The sequence below is a fragment of the Pelophylax lessonae genome (assembly GCF_965119305.1).
Source record: "Pelophylax lessonae genome assembly, chromosome: 8".
NCBI lineage: Eukaryota > Metazoa > Chordata > Amphibia > Anura > Ranidae > Pelophylax > Pelophylax lessonae.
This window is the reverse complement of record NC_138775.1, coordinates 235,085,581-235,103,849: the sequence shown is the minus strand read 5'-3', so window position 1 is coordinate 235,103,849 and position 18,269 is coordinate 235,085,581. Positions and strand designations below refer to the sequence as shown.

Genomic DNA, 18,269 nt, shown 5'->3' with positions numbered 1-18,269 from the left:
GGTGATTACGGTAGTGCCCTCATTTTCAGCTGATAGGTAATTACGGTAGTGCCCTCATTTTCAGCTGAGAGGTAATTACGGTAGTGAGTGACCTAATTTTCAGCTGATAGCTGAAAATGAGGGCACTACCGTAATTACCCATCAGCTGGAAATGAGGGCATGACCGTAATTTCCCGTCAGCTGAAACGTTGGACATCATGGACGGAACATGGGCGGCTTCTAGGTCTAGACGTGACTGTTACAGCGGCCTCTATTGGTGACTTATCGTATGGACGGGAATTGAGAATCATTTGGCCACATCTGACACTGCTGTCACAGCGTATTTGTGCGGCCTCTATAGGTGACTGCTGGTACTGTGACATCTGACTGGGGGTGAGTGGAACGCGTGCGGCCTCTAGAGGTGATTTCTGGTACTGTGACAGCTATCTGTCGGTGGGCGGCCTCTAGCAGTGAGTGATTGTGAATGGAGAAGGGGCGGGTCGGTAGGCGGGGTTGAGGAAAGCGCGCCACATTCGGAAGTTCAGACTCCGGGCAGTCGGTGCAGAGTTCCCGGTCAGTGTCCGCCATGTCTAATTTGCTCCCTGGTTATTCCCCCAGCTTCAAGAAACCGGCGGATATAATGCGGCTGAGCCGGCGGAGGAGCCGCAGTGAGGCGGGCACGCGGACGGCGCTGTTCTCCCCGGGGGAGGTGGCCAGGCGGGTGCCCGGGGTCCGGCCGTTCTCCCTCGGGACACAGCGGAGCGGGGGGACGGCGGTGAAGAGGAGGAACCCGTTCGCCAGTTTAGAGAACACGGTGGAGGCGAAGAGGAGAGCGGCCTGCCTGGCGGAATGTGAATTCAGTGTGCCGGCCGTGGAGAAGGAGAACCCGGAGCCAGTTCCAGGTCAGCCCGGGGACATTAAGGGTTAATCGGTTCTTTTATAATTTCCCGGTAAAAGTCAGCCAATGGCTGGCGCCACGTCACTATTGTTGATGTCGGAGCAGATGGTTGGGGATCACGTGACTGCTGTGTACCTGGCCCCGCTCTGATCAGCAGCTGCTGTGTGTAGATGTACAGGGGGGAGGGGAGGATGATGATAGAATACACAGCTCATCATTCCCCTTTATACTCACAATGTGACCTGGACTGACATTACATTCTATCCGATGGATCAAAGCTTTACAAGATCACTAAAGAACACATTGTTTCCATTTTGGATAGAGTAAAAGAAGGGTATTATAACCTTTGTCAGATTTTTTTTTTTTTTTGCTGTCTGTGTCCCCATTGGAGTGATTTCCCTTTGCTTCCTGTCCCTATAGCCAAACAGGAAGTGAGAGGAAATCCCTGGTTGTCACCAGTACTAGTGTCCCCATTGAAAGATCTCTCCTCCATCCCTGTTCCGGAGACAACCCAGAATTTGGGATTTTTTTTTTCAGTTTTTGTGATCTAGATTGTAAGCTCTAATGAGCACGGCCCTCTGATTCTCCTGAATTGTATTGTAACTCTACTGCCCTCATTGTAAAGCACTGCGCAAACTGTTGGCGCTATATAAATCCTGTATAATAATGATGAATCTCTCTAATGGGCACAGACAGCAGTCAAACTCTGACATGAGGTGTAATCAGTCTCCACTCTGACACACATTTTTCTCTAGTGATACTTGGTGGGTTATGAATCTGCCTGATACTGGTAGACATACTGGGGGGGGCACTCCCTGGGGGATGGGAGGTGTTACCACCATGCACACTTAGTCCCAGTTCACACTGGGGCAGCTTGTCAGATGACTTAGCCGCCTGACAAGTGGCGCTCATTCAGTGCAATGGAACCGCTCTTATCAGGAGCAACTCAAGTCACTCCGACTTTGAAAAAGCTTCCTGCACTACTTAGGGGGCGACTTGCATTGACTTCTATTAGAGAAGTAGTTTGCAAGCACACTGAAGTTGCACTGCACGGGGCGGCTTCAGAGTCGGGTGAACTGAACTGAGCCTTACAGTGTAATGATGCTGAAAGGGGTTCTTGTCGGATGACTCTTTACCTCGTTGACCCTCAAGCTTGGAGGCGGTGAGATGGAGAATTTGGTCTTGAAAGAGTTGTAAACCCGTGTTTTTTTTTTTTTTTTTTTTTTCACGCTGAAGAGAAACACATAATGAGCTCCTGACCTTAGAACGAGCCCCCGCCGTGCCGCCGCTTACCTGACAGGCGACATGTTCAGTCGTCTTCCGGGATCGCGGCATCTGGCCATCTGATTGGCCGAAGCCGCGGTGATGTATGAGAGGATTGACCGCACTCTGGTAGAAATATTTCTTGAAATCAAAGATGTTTCCTTTATTGTTCCAATAAAATCAAGTGACAGTGTACAAGCAGACAAAGGTTGACGCGTTTCACGACATTACCAGTCGCTTACTCATAACCGTGGTCAATCTTCTCATACTTTGCATGCTTCCGGATTACGGCTCCGACCTGCACCAGGCCTTAGACATACACCTGAGCGGCTACACTTTCCTGCTTTTCGAAGCCGCGGTGATGTCATTCCCGCGCACGCGGGAGCCGACGGTCACGGGACTCTGAAGGAATGGTGCCAGCGGCCGTTCCTTCAGAGCGCATGCGCCAGTGATGTCACTGGCTGCATGTAAGGTAAATATCTCCTAAACGGTGCATGTTTAGGAGATATTTACAGTACCTATAGGTAAGCCTTATCATAGGCTTACCTATAGGTACAAGTTACAGTGGAGGGTTTACTTTCCTCTTTAACCACTTGAGCTCCGGAAGGTTCAACCCCCCCCCCCCCCCCTTCCTGACCAGGCCATTTTTTGCAATACGGGACTGCGTTGCTTTAACTGACAATTGCGCATTCATGAAAAGCTGTACCCTAGTAACTTCCTCCCCCTCACAAATGGAGCTTTCTTTTGGTGGTATTTAATCTCCTCTGTGGTCTTTATTTTTTTGCACTATAAACAAAGAAGACCGACAATTAAAAAAAAAAAAAGTTTACTTTCTGCTACAAACCACACCCAGTAAAAAATGTAAAAAATCAAATTTCTTTATCAATTTAGACCAATATGTACTCTGCTACATAAGTGACAAAAAAGTCCCCATAAGCGTATATCATTTGCTTTGCGCGAAAGCTATAGCGTCTCAACTAGTAATGGTGGCGATCAGTGTTTTTTAGTGGGACCGAGACATTGAGGCGTACAAATCTGACAGTGACATTTTTTGGGCTACAGTGATCAGTGCTAAAAAAAAAAAAATTCACTGTCACAATACAAATGACACTGGCAGGGAAGGGGATAACATCGGGCCGATCAAAGGGTTAAATGTGTAACCTGGGAGTGCTGTGTGGGGGACACTTTTACTGGGGGAAGACAGAGATCCGCGTTCCTGCTTAGCAGAAACACAAGATCTTCCCCTCTGACAGAACACTGGTCTGCCTTGTTTACATAGGCAGACCAACGTTCTGTTAGCCGCAACAATTGCGAGGTGTCGGCGGACATTGGGTCCACCGCACCCGCTGATTGGCTCTCGCTATGTCCAATCACAGCAGAAGCAGGTTGTCGGCGGCACGCCCCAGACCCAAGATAAAAAAAATCACGTACAGGTATGTAATTTTTGCACTAAAGGGCCGCTCTGCCACAGTATATGTACAGTGGGGAGAACAAGTATTTGATACACTGCCGATTCTGCAGGTTTTCCTACTTACAAAGCATGTAGAGGTCTGTAATTTATCATAGGTACTCTTCAACTGTGAGAGACAGAATCCAAAACAAATCCAGAAAATCACATTGTTTGATTTTTAAATAATTTGCATTTTATTGCATGCCATAAGTCACAGTACAAATACTGTAGCCGCTGACTTTTAATGAGGACACTTGCCTGTCCCGGTATTCCACAATGTCAGCACTCCTAGCCGAACTGTCCATTGGCTCCGGGTGCTGGCGCTGACATCCTTACTAAGGGAAACAGGAAGTTCACAGCCTGTTTCCTACTGCGCATGCGTGAGTCATGCTGCCATTTCTGAATGGTCCTGCTTTGTTCTGGGACCTGTGTCTCCCAGAAGGCAGCAGGGGGAAGGAGGAGGGGCGGAAATTACGTAGATCACCGCGGTGACCTTACATGGAAGTGGGAGCAGGTACCTGTTTTTGACAGGTAAAGGCTCCCCCCCCCCCCCCCCCCGATATGTGCCAAATGTGGCACTGGAAAGGGGAGGAAGCAGATAAGCAGAGCTTCCACTTTTAGATGGAACTCCACTTTAAAGGTTAAAGTGGCTGTAAACCGCTGTAATACTAAAACTTTCCTCTGTACTATTGCATAATGTCCCCGTATGCATTGCATACTATAACATAATGAAATCATTACCTTAGAACGAAACCCCCCCCCCCCCCCCCCCCCAGCAGCGCGCTGACATCTTCCTTCCTGGTTCACGGGCTCTGGCTGTGTGAGTGGCCGGAGCCGCAATGACATCAGCCCTCTTTCCAACATCATCCTTTGAAGGTCCGGCATGGTGTGCCAGGCCTTCGGAGCACATGCACCGGTGAAGTCACCAGCTGCAGCTCTAGTGTGAATATCTCCTAAACAGTGGCCATTTAGGAGACATTCATTTTACATACAGGTAAGCCTTTTTTATATGCTTACCTGTAGGTAAATATCACAGAGTGGACTTTACTACCACTTCAAGTACACTTTACCACAAAGTCTGCCAATACTTTTTGCTTAGATCGAACCTCACCCAACTCGCCACAGATGGGCACTTAACCTCTTCACACCGGAGCTTCCCAGCTCTTTAAGAGGTTTAGGATGCTGGGAGGCGGGGCGTGGCTTAAGATCATGTGACCGCCGTGAATGGCTGTCACGGTGGTCACGTGATATGAAAACTCTTGTTTGGGAGCTTTCTGTTAGATGCCGATCACTGTTCCGGGAGCGCGCTCTCTGTACAGTGTTATTGACTGCAATTAACACAAATATGCGGCCTCTCGGCGCTAAGGCCCAGGCGCCAAAAGGACACATTTGCATGCGGCCAGCGCCAAGCAGTCAAAGGGAAATGTTCACTTTAAGAAAAATATTTAACATGCACGTTTTTTTGCAGGTAGAAAGATAAGCATTGATTTTTTTTTTTTTTCTGTAAAGCATTGCACCCGTGATCAGCAGAATATGGGTAGAATGTCAGGCTCCTGCAGACTGTTAGTACAGCTGTCTGCTCATACCTCCCGTATGATGGTTGCTGAGGTCCAGGAAGATCGCTGAGGTAGGAAATCGCTCACCAGTGCCCTCGCAGTTCATTGAGAATTACAAGCCCTCTGCCATGGTGGAAGATTAAACTTGTAGTTCGTTCATGGAACTCTGTAAAAGAATGATGCAGCTGTGTGTGCGGAGCCCCGCGCTGTTTTGATTCGTGACAGTGGGTGTGGGGAGAGGATCCCCTGCCTACTGTCACAATGGGGGATGGGTCAGGTGCAGACAAGTGCTTTAGTAACATGTTACACCCTGTATATGGGTTTAACCTGTTACTAAAGGGCCATACACACTATAAGATTTTCTGAAGACTTTTTCCTTCAGATTTACCTTTTCTATGTTGTGCAAGGGCCTGCCAGATTGCATACAAATGTAAAGTGTTTAGGTTTGACCTCATATTGTATGGTTTTGGTAAATCTAAAGGAAAAAGTCTTCAGAAAATTTTAGTGTGTATGGCCCATAAAAGTGAACTTATCAATCAAAGCAGAACTCCATGGAAAAAAAAAAAAATTCCCATGCAGTGGGGCTGTATCAGCACTTGAAGGGGTAACTGCTTGTTTTGTCAAGCAGAGCGCCAAAATGCTGTACTTACCCGATTCTTCCATCCTCCAGAATACAGTACTCTCCCATGTCCAGAGGTGGAACTGTTCCTACTGCCCATTGAGAACCGGTCTATGCGTGTGACATCAGGAACAGTCCATGCACAAGACCGATAGCGTGTGTGGGAGCTGGAGGGGAGGGGACCAGTCTGTTCCAGGTCAGTAAATATTGCATCCAGAAGATCAATGTGATAGCCGGGTACACAGCAGTTTTGGAAGAAGCATATTTTAGCAGTAGCAACCATAGTACTTCCCTAGCGTCAGGTTTTATTTTAAGTATTTGAAAGGTTCTTTTCTTTGACATCCTCTTATGGACAAAATCTTTTTTGCAATTGATTTCTTTACAGAAACTAATTGGTGTTTTGATTTCAGTTTCATTCGGTAGAAGATGTACTTTGGGGAGACAGCCTTAAACCTGAACCAGTTACTACCACAAAGAGTGAGGTAAATATCACACATTTCTGAAGATCCTCCATGACAATTGTACTTTTTGAAAGGCTCCTTCTAAATACTAATACTATACTATTGCAAACATAAGACCCCTATCAGTAGTTTATTTTATTTTTCCTATGCTTGTTTTTTTACAGAAATTTTATTTTTTTCCTGTCCTGTGAATGGATCTACCCCCTTAGACAGCTGGCTGGCACCTAAACAAGTGTCCCTATTGGAAGATTTACCTTTTATTCCTGTTCTGGTGAACATTTGAAATGTAGATGTCACCCTTATTTTTAGTCTTGGTGACAGTGATTCCCAGGACACACAGAAACTGGATTTCTGTAGCAGCGACACCAAAATATAAACCTCACAGGCTTTCTGACCCTTCCCACTGTAAAACAGAAAAAGTTGTGGCTTTAGATGCCCTTAAGCTGGGTGTACACACAGTTTGGTCCCTGCTTCAACACAAGCGATGTTGTCGCTGGGATCTCTGCCCCTCAGACATTGTATTCTGATGGGTTTCCCCACCCCAAACTCCGCTTCATTAGAACAGACAGCAGTACACAAGGACTGAAAGTTGGCTGCTTCCTGCTGAACCAGCTTAATTTCAACCCATGTGTACTGGGCTTTAGACCTGAGGGCATTTTATGTGTAATATTAAAATCTAAGCTTTCAAAGTATAAATTCACCTAAAAAAAATGCACCTAATTTGCAGGGAAATAAAAAATATGCATGCATTTTTTTTTTTTTCCTACATTTTAACACTGCGGTCTTAAGCAGTGCACCTATGATCATCAGATCGTGGCTGCAATGCCAGGATCCTGCAGACTCTCAGCCAGTTGCCTGCCCATACCTCCAGTGCAGGCAGACAGTTACTGAACTGCAGAATATATTAACTCTGATAGCACTCAGCAGCATCCTCGCAATTCATTGAGAACTACAAGCTGTAGCGGCCAATGTTACTAGTTCATTTATTAATTTTCCACCGCTCTGTTTTCATATTGTGACATTGAATGTGGGGGAGAAGCACCCCCTCCTGCTGTCAGTGCGGGGAGTACTGGCGGCGGGAGGGGGGTGTATAGGAACATGTTATACCCTCAATGTGGGTGTAACATGCTCCTAAAGGTGAACTTTACCTTTTAATAATATTCTGATCTAGTGCTGTTGGTCTTTTAAATGGGTGTGCATTAGAAGCAGATAATGTAGGACGTACCAAATTTTACCTAATTACTCCCAAGGTTGATGTTTTTTTAGTGTAATTCTAAACTTGCATTGTAAATCTTCCATGGTTTGTCTTGGTCTGCCTTTACATTCAAGGATGTTGCTACAGCTTTAGAGTAGTATTCCAAAATCAGTTACATCTGTAGTAATACTTTTTTTTTTCTCCCCACCCCTCTCGCCTGTATCAGTCTCCAGAAAAGCCACTTACAACCACGGAACCAGCAAAGGGGTCGGTGACGTATCCAGCAGACTGGAGTCTCAAGACACGTCTTTTATTTACCTCTTCCCACCCGTTTTCCTGGACCGATCACTTAAAAGCTCAGGAAGAAGCTCAGGGCCTAGTTCTACATTGTCGGGCCACACCAGTCAGCCTGCCTCAAACAATCGCAGTAATTATTTTTTTCTCCTCTCTCATGTCTTTCCAGCAGCTGTGGCCATCTTATCTCCTCAAACATTATTATTATTATTCAGGATTTATATAGCGCCAACAGTTTGTGCAGCACTTTACAATATGAGGGCAGACAGTACAGTTACGATACAGGAGGAATTAGGGGTCCTGCTCAGAGCTTACAATCTAAAGGGGAGGGTCAACTGATACATAAGGTTAAAAACTGTGGGGGGTGCGCTGATGGAGAAAATGTACAGTTGGGTGGAGGCAGGATAGGCTTCTTCTGAAAAGAAGGGTTTTCAGGGATTACCTAAAAGTGGAGGGAATTCTCTTCAGTAGCTCTTAGCCTAGAACCCCACAAACACCATAGAATAGGGCTCCAGTACTTGGATTGTTGAACTTGGATACATTTGATTTCACACCCGGTTTGTGGCACTCTGCTTTCTTAGTTTGTAATGGCTAATTACCTTTGAACCACAAAAAGCTCCTAATATACCTCTAAGCTTTCAAGACACTGTTGGGGGGGGGGGGGGGGGTAAGCTTTGCCAACTATTATGTGGCAGAATGAGTTGCTGCTAGCTGGATGACTGTCCCTATTGAGAGAAGATGCCCATAGACTGATCCATTTGATAACTGTGCATTTGGAAAATTTATTTTCTCTGTAGGATGTCACTGACTTAAACCGGACTCCCCCTGGCTGAGCAATCTTAGGCTGACCGTAGAAGGATCGAAATTCCGCTGATTCAGCGGGGATCATCCAAATTTCAATCCATATATGCCTGATCCGGCTCAACAGAAGCCGATCTAATGATTGACTTTTCTGGAACAAACGGGAATGTTGGAAAACTTTCATTCGATCAGCACCTGCAGCCTGGTCAGTGTATGCTGGCATTGGAGGAGTACGCGCTGTCATTACTACAGTAGAGGATTCCTCTATCCTCATCGCTGCTTGTGCGGATGATGAAATCCTTTTTCTTTTTTTCCTTTTGGATCAGCTTATAGGCTGTTCAAAAAAAGATCCAATTATAGCCAGCATTAGATAAAAAATTCACACCTAATGGCCCATACACATGATCCAAAAATTGAAAGAAAAATACCGCCTTTGAAGTGATTGTACGATAATCGGATCGTTGGTACAGAGCTTTCAAGAGCCGATCGCGACAGTTCATACGATGTTATCCGATTGGACAAGCTTGAAAATATTTCTTGTACGATACCAGATCGTGTCATTTTCATTTAATCAGTACAGTTGTAGTCCGAAAACACAATACCCTACAACACATTACATCACTTCTGATTTTTTTTATTCTGTCGTACGAGAATTTACATAACTTTAGTATCCTTTCCATTTTCGATATGTGACTAGCATGCAAAAAAAACCTGACGATCTGTCATCCAATTTTCAGATCGTGTGTACGGGCCATAAGGGGTAGATTTACTAAAACTGGAGCACTCCAAATCTGGTGCAGCTGTGTTTTGTAGCCAGTCAGCTTCTAGCTTCAGCTTGTTCAATAAAGCTTTGGCAATAGAACCTGGAAGTTGATTGGTTTCTATGTGGAGTTGCACCAGAGTTTGCACACACCAGGTTGCTTTCACTGAGGAGTTTTTTGAAGCACTTTTGCGTTAAAGGATCTGAAAAGCTCAAGAAAAATGCTTCCCTTTAAATCCTACATATGTGCTCACACTGGAGTGGTGGGCTTCCCTTTGCGGTGTAAAAAATCCTTTTTGGAGCATGTTTGGTGAGTTAAAAAAAAAAAAAAAAAGGCACCAAAAATGCACCTCCCTATTAAAAGCAATGGAAAATGTGGTAAAAATGCACCCGTAATGTTTGTTTGGGTGTGGTTTTTGAGTCGCATGTCCTTTAAAACCACAAATGCAGTAAAATGGCGTAAAAAAAAAAATGCATGTGCGTTTTATCGCGCTTTTGCAGCAGATCAGTGTGAAAGTAACCTTGGTAAATAAACCCCGAAGTGTGCCTCTGGAGAGTATAAATGGATCAGACTATGCATATTGACGTTACAGCTACCTTTTTTATGCCTGTTACTTATAAGGAAAACTCAGGATAGAAATCTGCATTTGATATTGCTTACTTAATTTTGACGGTAGATTTTAGTCCTTTAATACTGCTCAATACTCTTTCCAATGACCACATATTCCAACCCATGTGTTCCATATCCAATTGGTTTATTAGATGTTCCTTGATTGTATAAATTACTTTTGTCTTGATGAATATTGTCAAATAGATCTAGAATTGCCTAATCTGTGATAATTTGTCAAAGGTAGCTATTTTTTATAGTTCAGACCTGTTTAATATGCTTTTTTTTTTTTTTTTAATGAAAGGTGCCCCTTGGTATACAGATAATTACAGAGTATATGTAGATGCAATGAATTTAATACCTGCACATGGTTTACTTAAATAGATCTTTCACATGCACAAGCATACTATGATTCCCCTTAAATTTTAGTACACTGCTCATAAAAATTAAAGGAACACATCACCTCTCAATAGAAAAAAATATCATGCTGGATATCAATACTAATATTGACTGGGTATTGTGTTTGGAATGAGAGGATGCCACATCATTTGATGGAAATGAAAATTATTTACAGGGGGTTGAATTCAGACACCCCGAAAATCAAAGCGAAAAAATGATGCAGCAGGCTAGTCCATTTTGCTGAAATTTCATTGCAGAAAATCAAAATGGTAGTTTGGCCCCCACATGCTTGTGTGCATGTCCGACAACGTCGGGGCATGCTTCTTTTGGGACAACAGATGGTGTCCTGGGGTATTTACTCCCAGATCATCACTGAGCTCCTGAACAGACTGAGGTGCAACCTAGTAGCGTCAGATGGACCAAAACATAATGTCCCAGAGGTGTTCTTTTGGATTTAGGTCAGGCGCGCATGGGGGCCATTCAATGGTATCAATCATCCTCTAGGAACTGGCTGCATATTGTCGTGCACCAGGAGGAACCCAGGACCCACTGCACCAGCATAGGGTCTGACAATGCATCCAAGGATTTCATCCCGATGCCTAATGGCAGTCAGGGTGTCATTGTCTAGCCTGTAGAGGTCTGTGAGTCTCTCCATGGATATGCCTCCCCAGACCATCACTGACCCACCACCAAACCGGTCATGCTGAACGATATTACAGGCAGCATAAGTTCTCCATGGCTTCTCCAGACCCTTTCACGTCTGTCACGTGCTCAGGGTGAACCGGCTCTCCCCAGTGAAAAGCACAAGGCACCAGTGGCAGACCTGCCAATTCTGGTGTTCAATGGCAAATGCCACTCGAGCTTCAGTGTCTGGCAATGAGCACAGGGCCCACTAAAGGACATTGGGCCCTCAGGCCACCATCCTAAAGTATGTTTCTGATTGTTTGTTCAGAGCCATTACACCAGTGGCTCGCTGGAGGTCATTTTGTAGGGCTCTGGCAGTGCTCACCCTGTTCCTCCTTGCACAAAGGAGCAGATACCAGTCCTGCTGATAGGTTAAGGACCTTCTATGGCTCTGTCCAGCGCTCCTAGAGTAACTGCCTGTCTCCTATAATCTCCTCCTTGCTCTTGAGACTGTGGTGGGAGAGGCAGCAAATCTGGCAATGGCACATATTGATGTGCCATCCTGGAGAGGAGTTGGACTGCCTGTGCAACCTCTATAGGGTCCAGGTATCACCTTATGCTACCAGTAGTGACACTAACCTAGCCAAATGCAAAGCTAGTGACAAACAGTCAGAAAAGATGAGTAGGGAAAAATATTGTTTTGGAGGTTGTTTCATTGTTGCCCATCTAGTGTCCATGTTACGTTCACACCAAAGCAGCTGAAACTGATTAAAAAAAACCCTCATTGCTACTTACCTGACAAGATCAATATCCCAGGAATTTAATTGACTTGATGCTGTACTCGGATTAAAAACGTTCCTTTAATTTTTTGAGCAGTGTATTTGGACAACAGCTACTTGGCACCTAAAACACCTACATGACTCGGTAAAACTTTACACGATTAGTTATAAACCCACAGGGTGAACTAGATTTGACATGTACCTGTAACCATGCTTTTGTTTTGTTTTTATTTTGTACCTGTAACCATGCTTTTGTTCTGTTTTCTTCTTTAGGAGCCAAAGCAGTGCACTGAACTCCGATGTGCTTTTCAGCAAGCTATGGTGTACTGGCTTCATCCCTCCTTACCCTGGCTACCTCTCTTCCCTAGAATAGGGGCAGATCGCAAAATGACTGGGAAGAACAGTCCTTGGTCTCAAGATGAATCTCTGCAGCAGGTGTTAATGAGCGAATGGTACACTTAAGACCTTTATCTTTGAGTATTAAACTTCTAGTGATAGCTGCTCTTACTAGTTTCTTATTCCTTTATTTTTCCCATTCATTTTACAAAGGACTGAAGTGCAATGGAAGGCAAGATTTGCATTACTTGCTCATTCCCTATGCTAGAATATTATTTTATGTTCCCAGAGCCTCCATTTTGATCTGGACTGAGGAGAAGTGGCATGGAAAACATGTTGTGTAAGCATGGTGTTAATGAGACGGGGAAATGTATTCTTGCATAGACATCACACTATAAAGAGTTTTACTTTTGCATTATATCCCTTCCTTTTATAGCTTGCAAGTTACATATTTCCTACTTTGTAAAAACTATTAAGTGTTTGTAAGAATTGCTTTTTGTTTTATTTTTTTATGGATGAGCGAGAAAAACGTGCAGGATATTTGGGTATGCAGGCACAAGTTTCTAAGTGTAGGGTAAGACTACTTTTCACTAAAGGTAAACTTTTTTTTTTTCTTCTTTTAACCTCTTTAGGTCTCTTAGCTTTACATCTTTGTACAATTTGGTTAAGGCAAAGCTGTGCCCATACTTCTATGTGTGTACGTATCAGTTCACAGTACTGTTCAGGGCTGCCGGTATTGCAGGAAGTGATGTCATTACAGCGGTCATGTCTCCAACCACACGAGGCTTAAGAGAAGCAATGAAGAATGAAGGTAAATTTTAATTAAAGTTGAACTCAAGGTAGTCGCAAAAGACACAAATGCAGTTTTTACTCAATACATCGTTCAATTTAAGTAGTGAAAGTTTCAGAATTTAATTTGGTTTGGTATCAACCTCTTGCAGTCCCTTGTACAGCAGAGCTCATGGAGAGGAAGAAGCAGGACTGGGATCTAGACAGGTGTGCACTTGCGTTAATTAGGAACATGCTGTTAGGAGGATAGATTTTTATAAACACTGTTGGCATCCCATTTGTTAGATCAATCCCCTGGCATCCGCATTTCTCAAAGCTAGCCATACATTTTACCATTTTCTAATTCAGTTTCATTATTATTTACCTTCAACTATGTAGTGCAAGTGCCTACCCGATTTGCATACAAATTTAAAGTGTTTAGGTCTGACCCATATATTGTCTTTTGAAAATTGTTCAAGAAAAGTGCAGATGTGGTCAGCCGAAGTCACTGGGGTTGATTTACTAAAGAAAATTGGAAGTGCACTTTGCAAAAGGATTCTTCCCCAGAAAATGGTGAAGCTCTGCTGATTTCCATCACCCAGTCATGTGCAAGCAAAACATTTTTTCTCTTACGTCCTCCGACAGTCGCCGCCTCTTCATATTCGTCACATATGGGGGTATTAGACTTTGCTCCGAAGGAGTAGCTAGGCAACAGAATATGTTAACAATAAAGCTTTAACATATCCCACCCTCAAGGGGTGGTCCCCTCAGTCAATACCCTCCTACTTCCTGCAACCATATCTCAGTTTTAATGTCTAGCTTGTCAGGAGTGGCTGGCTCTCTCTGTGCTGGGACTTTTTGTCCCAGACTCTTTCTTCTTTTTGATATTTTGTTTGAGTTTTCTCTCTACCTTTACTTAGCTGTTATTTTTGTCAGCATTAGTTAGTTCTTCGGACGAAGAGGATCATGCGGACTGGGTCTCGGGCTGATCCCCCTGGTCGCAGGTCGTGGGTCAGTGGCTTCCCAGTCTGCCATCGAGCGTTCAGCCAGGTAACGCTCCTGGCACGGTGAACGACCCATCCCTGTTCGGTGCAGGGATGATTGGTGAGGTGGCTACCTCACCGGACGCTGTGCGGTTTCTGAACCGCCATTGTGTGCGTCTTGAATTGCGACTCTCCCTGCCTCATGTGCAGCGGCTTGTTCGCCTGTGCGGGTTCCCCACGCCATGTGAGGTAAGTGTATCTATGTGGGGACCTGTCTGTCTGGGGGGGGTCTCAGTCTGGGACTGTGTAACCTGCCTTTAATCACACTGCTTGTCTCCCTATATCTCGGCTGCATGCTGTGGGCTGCAAGGGGGGGGGGAGCTGTATGACACTGAGTATGTCAGGCTGGGCAGTGTGAGGAGCTGTGTGCTGTGGGGCATGTTTTTAATGGCATGTTGGGGCATATACAGCGATCGCTGCGGCGATCTAACATGTATCCATATTATGGGATAATATTGTGTGTGATTTTATGCACTGTGGAGCGGCGATTACGGCGCCATTTTACCGGCGCCCGCTCCGGCCGCATGGTTTACATGCACGGCGGCCATTTTCTTGTAGCCTCCATAGGCTTACATAGAGCGCCCTGGCAGCATCACTTCCTCTCTCCTGGAAGCACCGATCGAGGCAGCAGCAGCAGCGGAGTCTCCTCAGGTTTTATCCTTCTATTCCTGTGTTCCATTGCCTGTATTCAGTCTGTATATTCCCTGTGGGGGTCTCATTGTGCCTGAGTGTGGTGCGGTGGGCTGCGCTTGCCGCGCTTGCTGTAAGGGGGCAGTTAACCCTTGGTTGTCTGGCATACAGGGGCAATGGATTCTCAGGAGGGCAAGTTTCCCACAGTATTGGTGGAAAGCCAGGGGACCGCTGTTTCCCCCCCAGGGGGGGATTTGGCCACTATTGTGGCTGGCCTTGCTGCACAGGTGCAAATGCTGGTGGCTGCTCAATCTACTAAACGGCCCAGAGTTGCTCTGTCCTCTGATTCTGAGGGTGAAGGTGATGGGGCTGTTCTGGCGGGGACCCCCCTATCGGGGTCCCGCTCCTCTCTTGATCTAGTGGGGTCTGAGGTAGAGGCTGAAGTTGAGGGGGTTGATAATTCTCCCCCTGGCTCGCCTGAAGAGCTTGCAATCATGGATGAGTTGATTGCTTCCATTAAGCAGACGCTACGTTTGCAGGACGAGGTGTGTCCCCCAGCTGCCTTGGCGGCTTATGGGACGCAGAGAAAACGCAGGACGCCGCAGGTTTTTCCCTGCAATGCTGATTTTCAGCGCGCTGTTAAGGACCAATGGCGCGATTTGCGCAAGCCTTTTGCGGTACCAAGTAAATTTAAGCTGCGTTATCCTTTCTCGCCTGCCACTGATGAACGGTGGTGTGTGCCTCCGCCAGTGGATCATGCTATTGCGGTTTTGAACAAAGCCACTGCGATCCCTGCAGAGGGATCCCCTGTTTTCCGTGATGCCACGGATAGGAGACTGGAGTCTCTTGCCCGTCATACTTATTCTGTTACGGGTTCTATGCTTAAGGCTCTGTTTGCTTCTCTCATGGCGGCCCAGGCGATCGCAAGTTGGACGCAGATGCTTAGGCGCGTCCTAGTGGCCGATTCGGCCTCGGCGGCGACCCTGGATATGGTGGATCAGATCCACCAGGGTGTCATGTATCTGTGTGATGCGGACCTGGACCTGATTCCGTTGGCCGCGCGTGTGCACAGCGTGGCGGTGTTGTCTCGCCGCCTGGTTTGGTTGAAATGTTGGTCGGTGGACCAATCTTCACGTAAAACCTTAGCCAATCTGCCTTATGATGGGTCTCGCCTTTTTGGGGAGTCCCTGGATGTGTTGATTAAGGGGATTACCGGGGGTAAGAGCACTCTCTTGCCCCATTTCCCCAAGGCTAAGGGGGCTTCTGGGAAGAAATATGCTCATTTTCGGCCCCCTCAGGGGTCCTTTCGTGCCTTTCGGCCGCACTACAAGGGCAAACCGTTCAAGGGCCAGGGCTCTCAGAAGAAACCCTGGTCTGGGAAACAGAAGTCCGGCCAATCCGGACCTGCGGCCCATAACAGTTCGGCCTGAAGGGGCGCCCTCACCCAGTTTTGGGGTGGGGGGACGCTTGCTCGGTTTTCTTCAGCCCTGGTTGGCCCGTGTGCGGGACAGATGGGTTCTGGAAATCGTTCGATCTGGTTACAAGATCGAGTTTCTCTCTCGGCCAGAGAGCAGATTTTTTCCCTCAAATCTACAACTGTCTCCAGAGCGCCTGCGGGATCTGCACCTGGCGGTGCGGGACCTGAGGGCTCAGGGAGTGGTGGTTCCGGTGCCTCATCGGGACAGATTTCGGGGGTTTTATTCCAATCTGTTCACCGTGCCCAGAAAGGAGGGCAAGGTTCGTCCAATTCTGGACTTGAAAGCTCTGAACCGCTCTGTGCGGGTTCGCAAGTTCCGCATGGAATCCCTGCGCTCGGTGGTGGCTGCCCTGGTTCCGGGGGAATTCATGGCCTCCATCGATTTGAAGGATGCGTATCTTCACATCCCCATATTCGAGGGTCATCAGAGATACCTTCGATTTGCCATTGCGGAGGATCACTACCAGTTCGTGGCGTTGCCCTTTGGGCTCGCCTCGGCTCCGCGGGTCTTCACCAAGGTGCTTGCACCGGTTCTGGCATTATTGAGAGCCCAGGGCATTTCCGTCCTGGGGTATCTGGACGACATTCTGATTCGGTCTGCGACCAGTCAGGGTCTGGAGAAGGACCTGTCTGTCACGATGCAAACTCTGCAGGAGTTCGGTTGGACGATAAATGTTCCAAAGTCGACACTGAGTCCGTCGGTTCGTCTTCCCTATCTGGGAATGATACTGGACTCGGTGCAGGCGAAGGTCTTCCTGCCGGAAGACAAACTCAGGACTCTTCAGGAGGAAGTCAGGTCCCTCAGGGACGTTCCGAACTCGTCTCTGCGGACGTGTATGAGATGTCTGGGATTGATGGTCTCGGCTTTCGAGGCGATTCCTTTCGCGCAGTTTCACACGCGGGGTCTCCAGGCGGAGATCTTGTCCAAGTGGGACGGGCGACCTCGATCTCTGGATCTTCAGATCTCGTTGAGTCATCGCACCAGGGAAAACCTTCTGTGGTGGCTCCAGTCCCCGTTGGTGTCCGGGGGCAAGTCGTTTCGTCCGATCTCGTGGACGATAATCACCACGGATGCCAGCCTGTCGGGCTGGGGTGGTGTTCTGGGCGTTCTGTCCGCCCAGGGGACCTGGTCGGAGGGGGAGTCTTCCCTCCCGATCAACATTCTGGAATTGCGTGCGATAAGGCTCTGTCTTCATCGCTGGACGGACCGGCTGCAGGGCTGCCCGGTTTGGGTGCAGACGGACAATGCCACGGCGGTGGCCTGCATCAACCACCAAGGGGGCACCAGGAGTGCCCGAGCGGCTCGAGAAGTGGCCGACATTCTGTCTTGGGCCGAGACTCATGTCCCGGCGATAACGGCGGTTCACATTCCGGGAGTGGAGAACTGGCAGGCGGACTATCTGAGTCGCCAGACCCTGGATCAGGGGGAATGGTCTCTCCACCCGGCTGTCTTCCAGATGTTGTGCGCGAAGTGGGGTCTTCCAGATGTGGACCTGTTCGCGTCTCGCCTCAACTACAAGGTGAAGAGGTTCGTGGCAAGGACGCGCGACCCTCGGGCAGACGCGTCGGACGCGTTAGTGGCCCCGTGGCATCAGTACAGGCTGATGTACGCGTTTCCACCGATTCAGTTGCTGTCCCGGTTCCTTCGCAGGTTACACTCGGAACGCAGCACGGTGATTCTTGTGGCACCGGACTGGCCTCGCCGGTCCTGGTACGCAGACCTCGTGAATCTGGCGGTCGACGCCCCCTGGCGTCTGCCTCTTCGGGACGATCTACTGTCTCAAGGACCGATTTACCATCCTGCTTTACAGTCGCTGGCTTTGACGGCCTGGCTGTTGAGACCGAGGTCCTGAAGGAGAAGGGTCTCTCTCCAGAGGTTGTTCATACCTTGATCAACGCGAGGAAGTCTTCCTCGGGAAAGGTTTATTACCGTACTTGGAAGGCCTATTTTGCCTGGTGTGAGTCCAGGGGGTTTTCACCCCGCACGTACTCGGTTTCCCGTGTGCTGTCTTTCCTTCAGACGGGTGTCGGTCAGCGTTTGGCGCTGGCTACGATAAAGGGTCAGGTGTCTGCGCTGGCCGTTCTGTTTCAACGTCCCGTGGCTTCCAACTCCTTGGTTGGCACTTTTATTCAGGGTGTGCGGCATCTGGTTCCTCCTAGGAGGGATCCTTTGCCCCCTTGGGACTTGAATCTAGTCCTGTCTGTGTTACAACGTGCTCCTTTTGAACAGATCAGGGAGATCTCGTTGTCTATGTTGTCCAAAAAGGTCGCCTTTTTGGTGGCGATCACTTCGGCTCGCAGAGTGTCGGAACTGGCGGCTTTGTCCTGCA

The 18,269-nt window shown here is 47.4% G+C and overlaps 1 protein-coding gene across 1 annotated transcript in view; it reads left to right on the top strand.

The window, feature by feature from the left end:
• The first annotated feature begins 532 nt into the window (after positions 1-532).
• The window catches only part of DONSON (DNA replication fork stabilization factor DONSON), a 45,962-nt gene continuing 28,225 nt past the window's right edge, over positions 533-18,269 (top strand). Inside the window, exons 1-5 of the mRNA XM_082265655.1 lie at positions 533-874; positions 6,176-6,247; positions 7,648-7,848; positions 11,959-12,137; positions 12,654-12,832. Coding sequence (XP_082121781.1) covers positions 566-874; positions 6,176-6,247; positions 7,648-7,848; positions 11,959-12,137; positions 12,654-12,832 — 940 coding nt within the window. The 5' untranslated portion in view covers positions 533-565. The remainder of the gene's footprint in view (positions 875-6,175; positions 6,248-7,647; positions 7,849-11,958; positions 12,138-12,653; positions 12,833-18,269) is intronic.